Here is an 11,228-nt window from a genome sequence, read left to right on the forward strand (position 1 = left end):
CGTAGTGCAGGGCTTTTAGTACATAGTCCCGTTGCCCAGTCATTATTTGATCCAATGTATATTTGGTTGTGCAATTATCTCAGTTTTCGCGCTTTATATGACCTGTTCACATGTGCTTTTTGAGAGGGAAACTACCTGCATTCCAATGATCCTTAAATTCAATAAGATCACTGCATGGGGAAGACAAGGTTAGATCTTTCTGGGTAGACTGCTTGATAGTTCGAGATTCATGGCTGAGGGACAACACGCTGTTGATCGAATATTATGAATATCACACACTTATGACTTCCTCTTCGCCTTAGGAACCCTTCGAGAACAGGCGTCTCCACCTTGACTGTATAATACGAGATTGGGGGACCTACATGAAGACATGCACAGTGGTGGACAGATCATTACGATAAATCTCATATCTATAAAGGATTTATATATAACACCTGAGTACAAATAAGTTAGTCTATGCAGGCTGTGGTCCGTCAAAGTACAGCATCCAGTTCCATAAATCCTCTACATTGTACCCCTCGAAGGGAAATAGTCGGTCTACCTCATTTGAGCCATCCCCAGTAGAGGCCAACTGATCTATCAGGGACCCTGTATCGTGAAGACCCGTATCGCCCTGACTATGAGGCTGATCCTTGCCTGTTGCCGGTAGATAATCGAAAAGTGGCGCTCTCGCAGCATTCTCTGCTGATCGTGAAACAGCATGGGCTTCTTCGCTACACGATGCATGCCCCATGTTGTTCATTGGTGGGGCATCGTCATATGTTGCAGGAGTGAGGAAGTTATTGGGTATTGTATAGTTTGAATGATTGTGTGGTACAGAGATGTTTGAGGCGGTGGGCTGTGGGTTGCTATTCCGTGGTGGCCATGTCGAGGCTTTCTGGGCAGATTGGTCTGGTTGATACATGGTGGCTAGAGTGTGTCCTCTTTCTGCAGATGCTGAAGCTACACGATGGTGGGCCACTATTTGGTCGTACATGGCAGCTAGACCTATTGATGCGATGAGGTTAGTGTGCTTACAGTGGCTTGAGGGACATCATGAGGATTGAGAGCATACCCTCCATGAATCGGGGGTCAGAATTACAGCGCGCTAGCTGCTGTCTGCAGTTCTCGAGACATAGTTTTAGGAGCTAGCCAGAGTCAGAAGGGATATCTATGGATCACACAACGGGGCTCACCTCGAGGTCCATCGTCTGGAGGCGGGATTTCGGGTTTTTCATCAGATAGATAGCGAGGACGATACATGCGAGTAGCAAGGACCCCACTGGGATTAAGCGCGAGGCTGTCCCTCTCTCGGAGAGCTCGATGCTCAGCTTAGCGATGGCACGGGCACTATTCACACAAATGGATTCTCCATTCCGTATCCTGAATTTGGATGGTTCGTCGGCGCAGTGCTTCTCGATTTCTGCATCAAAGTTCGCTGTCGGGGCGATTAGCGCCGCGCGGTGAAGCGCAATGAGAGTTTCGTGGAATTGGATGGATAAGTACGCAGCCATGTGGTACTCCTCGTCAGGACAGAAAATATCGTTCCCTGGTCGCAGCTCGGGAGGAATGACATTGGCCCATGAGAGTAGCAGCCGGTCCAGTCGGGCAGTATCCAGAAGTATCTGGCGCACGTTTCTCGAGCCAGGGTGGTAGTTGTAGATATGCTCACTGATATTTCCTGTGTATTCAGCTAGCCCCAGATTCCACTGCAGGTAGGGTGACTGGCAAGTTAAACTGCCGACGGGGTTGAAGTGTTCGGAACTGATGGAGGAAGGGCGGCCACATCCTAATTGCATCATCCTCTCCAAGCAGCAGCAAACCGCCCATATCTGGCTAGGAAGGTGTCTCTCGTCGTGTGAGTTATGGGATGTAGGCAGCGCGGACCCGGTCTGGGGTCGGTGGATTCCCAGTGTGTATGCGATGCGGATCGCCATGCCTAAGGTTTGCCACGCCAGTCCCTCCTGGTTCCGACCTCGATACATCAATGTCAGGAGGAGCAGGGCCTGCACCGTCGGCAGATAGGGTATTGCGACGAGATGAGCTACGAGCCCGGCCGCGGCTTGAAGATATTTCTCCCCGACTTCCGTCACACTTTGAGCCTCTTCATCTGAGCCCAATCCCATCACAAGATAGACAAGCACGAGTATAGGAACGTTGTCTCGAGGGAGGTGCTTGTAATCAGCGACTGTGGCAAGCTGCTCCATACTTTCGCGAAATGCGTGAGGGGAGAAGACAGGATAGGTAGGATGGATTCGGGCTAGATAAATACGCGCATATCGATCGCGACAGTCCCGGCCAGGCAGGCCTGGTAGAGATAGGGTCAGCGGCATATCCAGCTCCTCCGCATGCCGCATGCCGTGACCAAAGGAAGCCGACACTGGCTTTAACCGCGCCGCTTGAAAGTACACGTCTAAAGATTTCGCGAGGCATTGCGAGCTGCTGCCACCCAGAACTTTCATCCGATTCGTTCCACGTTCCACATTGAGGGATGTATCGAACGGTTGATGCACTGGAGAGAATTCGTTGAGCTTTTCATCTGACAGGTTGTCTTCGACAGATGGAGAGGGCTGCTGACCCTCTTGCGATTGGGGTTGGTGCTGAGGCGACGTATTCGGCGGCGAGTTCTGATCATTGTGGCGACACGCTGTCTCTCTCTGCAATCCGTCACACTGCGTTCCTGTGTTCCCATTGATCTTCTCTGGTATCTCGAGCCATTCTCTCACTCCTGGCACCCCAGGGCGTTGGGGATCAGTCGTCACGCATATCTGATTCCGTATCCGACAATTGCGACACTTGGGATACTCCGCATCGCATTTCACCTTCCGCTGCCGACAAATGTTGCATGCCATCGACAACCGAGGCCGCTTGGCCGCGGGAGGTCGGTCCATCATGAATCTCTGCGCCGTATCCTAGGGGGGGCAATAAATCTCCGAGGCATATTGATGGCCTATTCATGACAATGGCCAGGCAGCAGCGACCATCAGCATTGGCAGGAAGCAGCACTCCGTGTGACCATGGCTGCACATACGCGTGAGGACGCGATATGACGATGGAGAAGAGCAACGGCAACGCAGGTCTTGCTAATCACCGGTTCACGATTGGAATCCCCACCACAAAAGCGGGGGATTAGAGTAAAATGCGGGGGAGACTGTCGCAGGATCTTGGCCTGGAGCTATGGTCATGTCGAGAGGCGAGGGCTCGCATGCCGATGTCGCCAGCCATTTACCCTAGCGTGAGTTGCGGCAAATGACCTCGGATAATGCTCCTCCACATTTGCCGAAGCAGGCTCGGGTCCAATCGGTGCGCTTCATCTGGAGCGAGCGCGGTATCTTGTGGATATTCTTTCGAGGGATGGCTATGAGCGTCAGCCTGGGCGTAGCTACTGCCCCTGCACTTCTAGCCACACGATGTCATTGACATGCTTTCTCTTCTTATAGATTGCTTAACAACAGCATCAATATAAACTCCTGCCGGCTTCCAACTGCTGTCGCTCGCCAAGGGACGGTCGGTACAATTTGCACTTCCCCACGCCTTGAACCATGCATCCATCGGCGTCACTCACCCGGTTTGCTGTTCAGACCTCACTAACAGTCTTGATATGCGGCCCATTTTATCTGCCATACGCCAAGTCCAAGGAGCTACGGCAAGCTCGAGCGAGAACAGGAGGTATAAGCCCATGGTTCCTGTGCAGATTTCAAAGCCAACGTCCTGATTGGTCATTAACTATGGGCACAGGGAATAGCTGTCAACAAGACCTTTAAACCCTCGCAGTTGAAGCTTCTCCACCTTCTACCACCTGCCAGTCAGAAATGGGCAATCTTCCTTCAAGAACAATCGGTCGAGGTGCAGCGCTCCTGGCAGCTTGCTTCTGATCTTTTACATGTTACATCGGGGTTCTCTTTGTGTCTTAAATCTAATAATATCAGTGTATATAGTTTACAAAGTGCAACGGGGCTGACGGCGCTACTGGAAGAAACAGAACAACCGGGGAATGAAACGTATATAGCAACATAAACAGAAAACACATCAGAAATTGGTAATGTTAGGAGAGGTGTGTCAGCCCCTATCACAGTAACATATACTCATATGTCCACTTTCACGGCCACCTGGCGTTTATTTCCCCCGGGGGCGCCTCACTCATTCCGGTCGTCAACAGAAACAAGATGAGGCCAGACCTAGTCTACCTGCTGGGCAACATGCTTTCATAGGGTAACGTTAGTTGTACCAGTGGTCCACTACTGCCAATAGAGGTTTCTGCTTGTCCCAGCTTTGACTAGTAACCGTACCCGCTACTGATTAGGGTACCAAGGCCACAGTAGTGGGTAAAGCTCGGTGGAATATGACAGTGGGTCAGGATGGGTCACATAGTCAGAACCCGCCGAGTGTTCAACGAGCGGCCGAGCGTCTCGGAGCAAGCCGAGACCAAAAGGCTCTCTCCTTGCCAAGTGCTGAAAATGAGCCATGGATTCGCAAGACTTCCCCCAACGTGCTCGGCGCTCGTCCCCGCACCCCTCGGAGCAGGAAGGCTTCGATGATGGTTCGCATGGTGACCGGGGAGGTGCTCAGTTACTTAAGTGTTCTCAAAATGCCCAGTCAAACTGAACCAGCAAAGCGCATCACAGTCCTCGGCGCAGTATCTAATACCAAGTATTGTGCATCGTGACAGCGAAGGTCTGCACCACCATGTCCACCACTACCGAGATCCAAGAAATCGCCGAAGCAACCCAACAGTCCTTCACTATCAAGGACTTGGTTGATTTCAGCGACCGCACATACGGCGACTGGCGTGATGAATTTCACCGCAATGGTTGTGTTGTTCTCAAGAATGTCATCAGTCCGGAGCGTGCCAAATACTATGCCGATAAGCAGATTGAATGGCTAAAGAACTTCGAACTTGGCTTTGATGAGAACGATGAGAGCACCTGGACCGCGGAGCATTTGCCAGTCAGCTTCAAGGGAGGGTAAGCAATCCACCGTCTCGGACAGACCCGGCCGAGCAGCCAGTTAACCATATTTGTGGCCAGAATGTATTTTGCGTACGGCTCCACCCATGAGAAGAGCGTCTGGGAAGCCCGCACCGAGCCGGCCATCATTGACATCTTCGAAAAGCTATGGGAAACGAAGGAGTTGCTTTGCTCCTTCGATGGCATCAACATCTCGCTCCCGCGCCGAAAGGATCTCAACTGGAGCCCATGGCCGCACTGTGATCAGAACCCAAACCGGAAGGGGTTGGTATCCTAACCCATCTTCAAACTTGGCGGATGCTAATACGTTTTCAGAATGCAAGCCGTTCAAGGCCTCATTAACTTTGCCCCCAATGGCCCCAAGGATGGCGGTCTGATGCTGATGAAGGGATCTGCCAAGCTCTTCGATGAGTTCTTCGCTCAGAAGCGAGAGCAATATGACCACGAGGATGCTCCTCCCCCGGAGCTGAAGTACATGGATCTCTTCCTTTTCCATGAGAAGGACGTCAAGTGGTTTGAGGAACGGGGGTGCGAGCTCATCAAGGTCAACCTCGGACCTGGTGATTTTGTCCTCTGGGATTCCCGGTCACTCCACTATGCTTGCTTCCCCAAGGAGAACCAGATCCGCCACGCACAGTACATTTGCATGACTCCCAGACGCTTTGCTAGCGAGCAGGCATTGGAGCTGAAGAAGACCTGCTTCGAGAACTTCATGGGCACTACCCACTGGCCCCATTGGTGAGTTCCCTCGAATTCCGCACGGCGTTATTGACAGCTTAGCTAATAGTGGGAAATGGTAGCAATATTCGTCCTGCGGCAGAGAAGCCCATGCGGAATGGCCAGGTGTGCCCGAAGGACCGCAGTGAGCCCTTTGAGAAGCCAGTGTTGACCGACGCGGTGCTCAAACTGGCCGGGGTCAAGCCATACTGAATGTAATTGTTGTGCTATGTACTAGTCTTGGAGAATTGATAGTTACAATTTTATGGTTCATGATTATTACTTGATCTACTTTGCTGCTCTCATGATACGTAATATGATATGCCCTTAATGAACTCAATCCACCTCGACTATAGCGTCATGGCCCTATCAAGTTCTACTCGTTCGTAAACGCACAATCGAGATAGACGATATTAGTAGCTTCAAAGAGCTAATTCAAGGCCTGACAATACGTGTTTCGGTGCTCTGGCCTTCATGAGATAGGAGGCAGTCCAGGGCGATCGACAACCTCGGACGACGCCAATCAACGTCAGCCTAACTCGGAGCAGAACGAGGTGGCAAGCCTAGTGGCCGAGCACTTCCAAGACAGCTTCGGCGGGGTCTCCAGAATTGAACCCCCGGAAAATGTGGGGGGCCCGGGGTAGCTGCTCGTCGTCGTGGCATGAATTCGTCAACCTTATTTCCTTTGTATGCATGGCAATCGATGCTGTCTGCATATAAACATTAAGCATGGTTCACGAACCGTGAGCTCTTCACTGCAGAATCTGGGGCTGTTGCACTGTCCGCTCCACCTCCTTTTACATTGCCCTTCCCTGTTTCTCTTCTCACTATATATTTGGACGTTTGAGCTGAAATTGGACGGTTCTTCGGGACTCCTTGTAGCCACCATGTCTCGGAATGACAAAAGTTCTGTTGGCCATGTGGAAGACATTGAGGCAGTTACCACTGGCGAAATGGAGACGCACCGGGCTACCAAGGTGATGGGCACGGTGAAATTGACCGAAGGCAGCATTGTGTACATTCCGACTCCGACAGCCGATCCTCAGGGTATGTCGTCTCAATCCTTCCGATGCATTGCATTATCTGACTAGCTCAATTGTTCAGACCCGTTGAATATGTCCATGCTTCGCAAGATAACCATCCTCGTCGTCATATCACTTTGTAGGCAGCCTACTTTGACTCAAATATCAATTCAGACGCACTAATTCCAAACAGTCTCATGCCTCGGCCTTGCTCTTGTGTCAGGATTCGGCGGCTTGCTAGGCTTCTACATTCCCGGATATGAAGCCGTGGGGGTAGATTACAACGGAATTACTTACTTGATGACCTACCCAACTCTGTTCATGTATGAGCCCAAGTCATCCCAGTGTACATCAGGGCCTCGTCTTACGTCTAACGTGTCTGTGTCATAGGGGAATTGGGAATTTGATTGGAATGCCTGTGGCTATTGCTGTCGGGCGTCGGATTGTGATGCTAGTCTCGACTGCTATTCTTGCCGTCGGCGCCATTCTATGCGCAACGGCAAAGAGCTACGAGTGGCACTTTGGCGCAAGAATTCTGGTCGGTCTCGCTGCCGGCCAAAGTGAGTCGATTGTCCCCATGATCACACAGGTGAGCAATGCACCCTTCTCTCCATTCCATCTAGTGCCCTAACTAATCTCATTCTTTGATGCTGTTGTGCACCTGTACAGGAGATTTTCTTTCTCCATGAACGAAGCAAAGCCCTCATGGGCCAACAGGCTATTCAAGTCTGCCTGACTACGGTGTGGGTCTTGTTCGCTGGCCCTATCGCCGAGGCTATTACGCCGCAATGGTGGTATGGTCTTGGTGCCGTATTAGCCGGCGCTCTATTTGTCGCTACGATCTTCCTATTGCCGGAAACTAAATACGAGCGATCGATGTCAGCGTACCAAGAAGAGTCCTCGTCGGGTGACGAGATGGCCACGGAGAGCTCTAACGACGACAAACCAAAGCACTCGGAGACAGAACCGTGCACGGAGCGCCCAGAGCTAGACTTTGTCCACTACTCCCCGCGCACGTTTAAGTCCGACTTGCGCCTGTGGATCGGCAAGCCGGAGTGGATCAAGTTATGGGAAGTGCTGAAGGTATGTGTAACCCTCCACCATGCTAGCTGGCACTTCTGGGAACATAGTAAGTAACCTGGACCTCGTGCACAGCAAACTGCGGAGCTTCTCCTCTTCCCCAACGTGCTTTGGGCGCTTCTCATCAACGGCTTGGTCATTGGTGTCAACATAGCCATCGGCACGACGTACAGCACGATCCTCTCCGCCGCGCCCTACAACTGGCCCAACAGCAGTGCTAGCTACATCAACTGTGGGCAGATCCTGGTGGCCGTTGTCGCGCTGCCTCTGCTCGGACATGGCTCAGACTGGCTGGTGAAGTTCCGCGCCAAGCGGAATAACGGACTTCACGAGCCCGAAACGCGGTTGATTCCACTCATCTTTCCGGCCGTGGTGGGCACCTTTACAAGCTCTTTATACGGGGTAGGGGCCGCCCATCCCTTTGACTACCACTGGTTTGTCTACGCCTGGGGTGTTGCGGCTTACTATTTCTGCTTCGTTGGCGTCAATATTGTCACCATCACGTACCTGCTGGACAGCTACCCGGCGCGTGCTGGCCCTCTGCTGGTGATTATCTGTGCTTTCAGAGGTATCATTTCCTTCGGCACCAGTTATGGCACCGCTCCTTTCGTCGCCCTACATGGCTACGATGGGACTTTCAATACCTTCGCCGCCCTCACCGGGTTCCTCGCTCTGGTAGGCGTCCCGATCTTTATCTGGGGGAAGCGCATTCGGGCTTTTACTGGGCGGTTTGCTAAAGACAAGACCGATTGAGCATGAGGCAGCAATGTTTGATACTCCGTTTGTTCCTTCATGTGAACATGGCTATCACCATGTTGTCCGAGTTGGAGGCTGCCATGTCTCTATAATTGAGTTCTCGTTGTTTGTTTGGTATCAGGTCTGGATATAGCATAAGTTAGTTCACACTTTACAATCCCTAAAATCTTAGACATTCAGTGTCGCCTATGAGCCAATCTCCCCCCAGTGACATTTATCCCGATTGCACTAGAACCGTCCATAACCTAGCACGGATTCTGATCATACTGCGCATTCAAATCCTTGTTGATGATACCCGCGTCGACGGCCTCTGATCATTCCAGTTAGCACTGCCCCACTGCATAAACGGTAAGGTACGAGCATACTCTGGTAATTCCACTGCTCCACATTGGGCAAGGCATCCGTCTTCCACGACCAAAAGACCCATCCATCAAGCGCCTCATACTGTCTCTGCTGCGCGGAGAACCACTTGGAGTACGACTGCGCATGAGCCCCGGTCATGGGCAGGAAGTTATCGCCAGTATTGTCAAACGCCAGACTCCACTCGCCCACAACCTTGGGACTAACACTGGACTTGCGGTCATCGCCGCATGCATCCGTAATCATCTCGTCTATCGTCTCGGCGTTGCGAACCAGGTAGATCTCATAATTGTGATCGTCGAACAGAAGATTTTCCTTCTGCGTGTCGCTGAGAGAGCGCGTAGGGTTACCACCCGAGTTCCATTTATCGTCCTATATACTACATTAATATTCCCATGGGAATAGTGAAATAAGAAAAAACAGACCATGACAGTGACATGCAGCGCATCCGCATCGGAAACGCCCAGGTCCGATTCTTTCGCACGGATGCGATCAATAGCCGACGGATAGAAATACTCGACCATCCAGTTTGTGTCAGCGTTCGCCGCGTTCTGGAGAGGCTCGTTGACGAGCTCCAGGGCCCCGACATTTTTGAATGCGGAGGGATCGCTGTGGACTTGCTCGATGATCCATTCGTAGAACTTGTATGCTCGTTCGGAGTTTTCGTCGCTTTGATAGAATTGTGGTGGATCCACATACTACATGCAAGTCAGGGTAGTTTCAACTGGGATGTCTAACTCAAAGGTGAAGGTATCTGGAAACCCTACCCGACCGGTAAATGGCTGGTTGGGCTGCTGAGCGCCCGGCAGCCCGTGAAGATCAATAATGATATACATATCGGCGTCGGACGCCCATTGACAGACGGTGGTTAGATCATCGATTGAGTTGTTGCGTGGGTAGTACTCGTCGTCGTTGATTAGGTCTTCGTACATCCAGAAGCCGATGGGGATCTGGAAACTATGTCAGATAATGAGGATGTATATTCATGCCTTTATCACGTACCCGGATGGTGTTGAGCCCGTACGACACCATCCGAGTGATATCTTCCTGAGTGATCCACGTCTGCCAATGTTTCTTAAACACTGCATTGGCCGCGTCCTGTCCGATGCCTTTCACGCAATCCCACTCGCTCTTGTAGTCGCTACAACCCATATCCGACCATTCGCTACTGGCCATCCATGGCTCCATGACGAAATGGGACCCCAAGTTGACACCGCGGATCTTTGACGTATTAGTGAAGGTTGAGAGGCTCCGACCTTGGTCGTTGGGCAGCCAGGCTAGGGCTAGAGGGGCACTCCCCAAAAGCGCGATCAAGACGTGGAGCTTCATCTTGGACTAGAAAACGTGGTTGGGCAATACTCCCTCGAAGGTAGGCGAGAGAACCCAGAAAAGGTTCTAGATATAAGACACTGCACGATCCGATCGGCCTGCATTTTTAAGGCCCCTTGCACGGAATCGGGCCATCAAACCAGCCTGGGTATTGGTTGGCTACTACAGCCTGCATGCAAGGGTTGTTTATAATAATACCTCAGGCGCGTGTCGATCATTCTCCCACTTCGGCAAACGAAGGTAAGAAATCCCACGGGAGCCCCTATTATGGTGGCATCGCCTGGTGACAGTTGCACCGTCCCTGTTCCTGAAACGTACTATTTCTAAGGTTGAACATGGGGTCGACTGTTGCTTGGGCCCATGGGGGGTCGGGATGGAGTTCAGATCTGAGCTGCATAGATTATGCCAGCAAGGCATGGGGGTTGTTGTATTTGGGTTCCATTTTCTTTCTCGCTCTTTTTCGTGCAGACAGCATAATAACATATCCTGTAAATTACTCGACTGCATCACTTGTTGAATGCAGTTCATATCTCCAGTGCGCCCTTCTGCTGAACATAGTCTAGCATCTGAGATAGAAAAGGTAGGACCGTCCCAAGCTAGACGCAGCCAAGAGACGATAAATATTGCGTCTGCGAGGTTCCTGTACCTTATGGTTTTCAAATCATGAGGGATATTATCGCTGGGGCCAGTGGATCAATCGGGGAGTCAAAAGGGCTTTGGCAGCCCATCATAACAGCAGCAGGGGCTGCTCGAGTTAGATCGTGCCAGTGTCCGTCGTACATTTTCGATTTTTCTACAGGGAAGCTTTGTAGGTTGTTCTATATATCTAAACTAGCAGATCAACGATTCAAAAGGGGCCACGTTCCTTTCAGTTCAGCGATGGAGCTCTCGTGCCAAAATTCGATAGTGTGAACGGTAGATTTAACTAGATATATAATACTCGAGATTGGCTCTGCTGTTGACAGATTCGGTTGGGTATCATCAAGCACCTTTACCTCCCAAACACATGTGTGTGGGG

General features: G+C 51.4%; 4 protein-coding genes across 4 annotated transcripts; 2 read left to right on the plus strand and 2 right to left on the minus strand.

Moving 5' to 3' along the window:
- Positions 1 to 454: 454 nt before the first annotated feature.
- Positions 455 to 2,870, minus strand: ABOM_000361 (uncharacterized protein; the record flags this gene model as incomplete). Its single annotated transcript, XM_022527491.1, has 3 exons — positions 455 to 987; positions 1,055 to 1,127; positions 1,176 to 2,870. 3 exons carry the CDS (start codon positions 2,868 to 2,870, stop codon positions 455 to 457), a joined length of 2,301 nt encoding a protein of 766 aa, XP_022395021.1.
- Positions 2,871 to 4,665: 1,795 nt separating this feature from the next.
- Positions 4,666 to 5,876, plus strand: ABOM_000362 (uncharacterized protein; the record flags this gene model as incomplete). Its single annotated transcript, XM_022527492.1, has 4 exons — positions 4,666 to 4,943; positions 5,007 to 5,210; positions 5,262 to 5,684; positions 5,747 to 5,876. The coding sequence occupies 4 exons, from the start codon at positions 4,666 to 4,668 to the stop codon at positions 5,874 to 5,876; spliced, it is 1,035 nt and encodes a 344-aa protein (XP_022395018.1).
- Positions 5,877 to 6,550: 674 nt separating this feature from the next.
- ABOM_000363 (putative MFS transporter) lies at positions 6,551 to 8,518 on the plus strand (the record flags this gene model as incomplete). The annotated part of the gene is made up of 6 exons (XM_022527493.1): positions 6,551 to 6,710; positions 6,768 to 6,824; positions 6,879 to 7,008; positions 7,076 to 7,274; positions 7,355 to 7,768; positions 7,841 to 8,518. The coding sequence occupies 6 exons, from the start codon at positions 6,551 to 6,553 to the stop codon at positions 8,516 to 8,518; spliced, it is 1,638 nt and encodes a 545-aa protein (XP_022395019.1).
- A 248-nt stretch (positions 8,519 to 8,766) lies between these two features.
- On the minus strand, positions 8,767 to 10,210 carry ABOM_000364 (glycoside hydrolase family 5 protein; the record flags this gene model as incomplete). The annotated part of the gene is made up of 5 exons (XM_022527494.1): positions 8,767 to 8,831; positions 8,887 to 9,253; positions 9,307 to 9,579; positions 9,649 to 9,831; positions 9,884 to 10,210. 5 exons carry the CDS (start codon positions 10,208 to 10,210, stop codon positions 8,767 to 8,769), a joined length of 1,215 nt encoding a protein of 404 aa, XP_022395024.1.
- Positions 10,211 to 11,228: the final 1,018 nt, after the last annotated feature.

This window comes from Aspergillus bombycis, assembly GCF_001792695.1.
Source record: "Aspergillus bombycis strain NRRL26010 chromosome Unknown contig00001, whole genome shotgun sequence".
Classification (NCBI taxonomy): Eukaryota; Fungi; Ascomycota; class Eurotiomycetes; order Eurotiales; family Aspergillaceae; genus Aspergillus; species Aspergillus bombycis.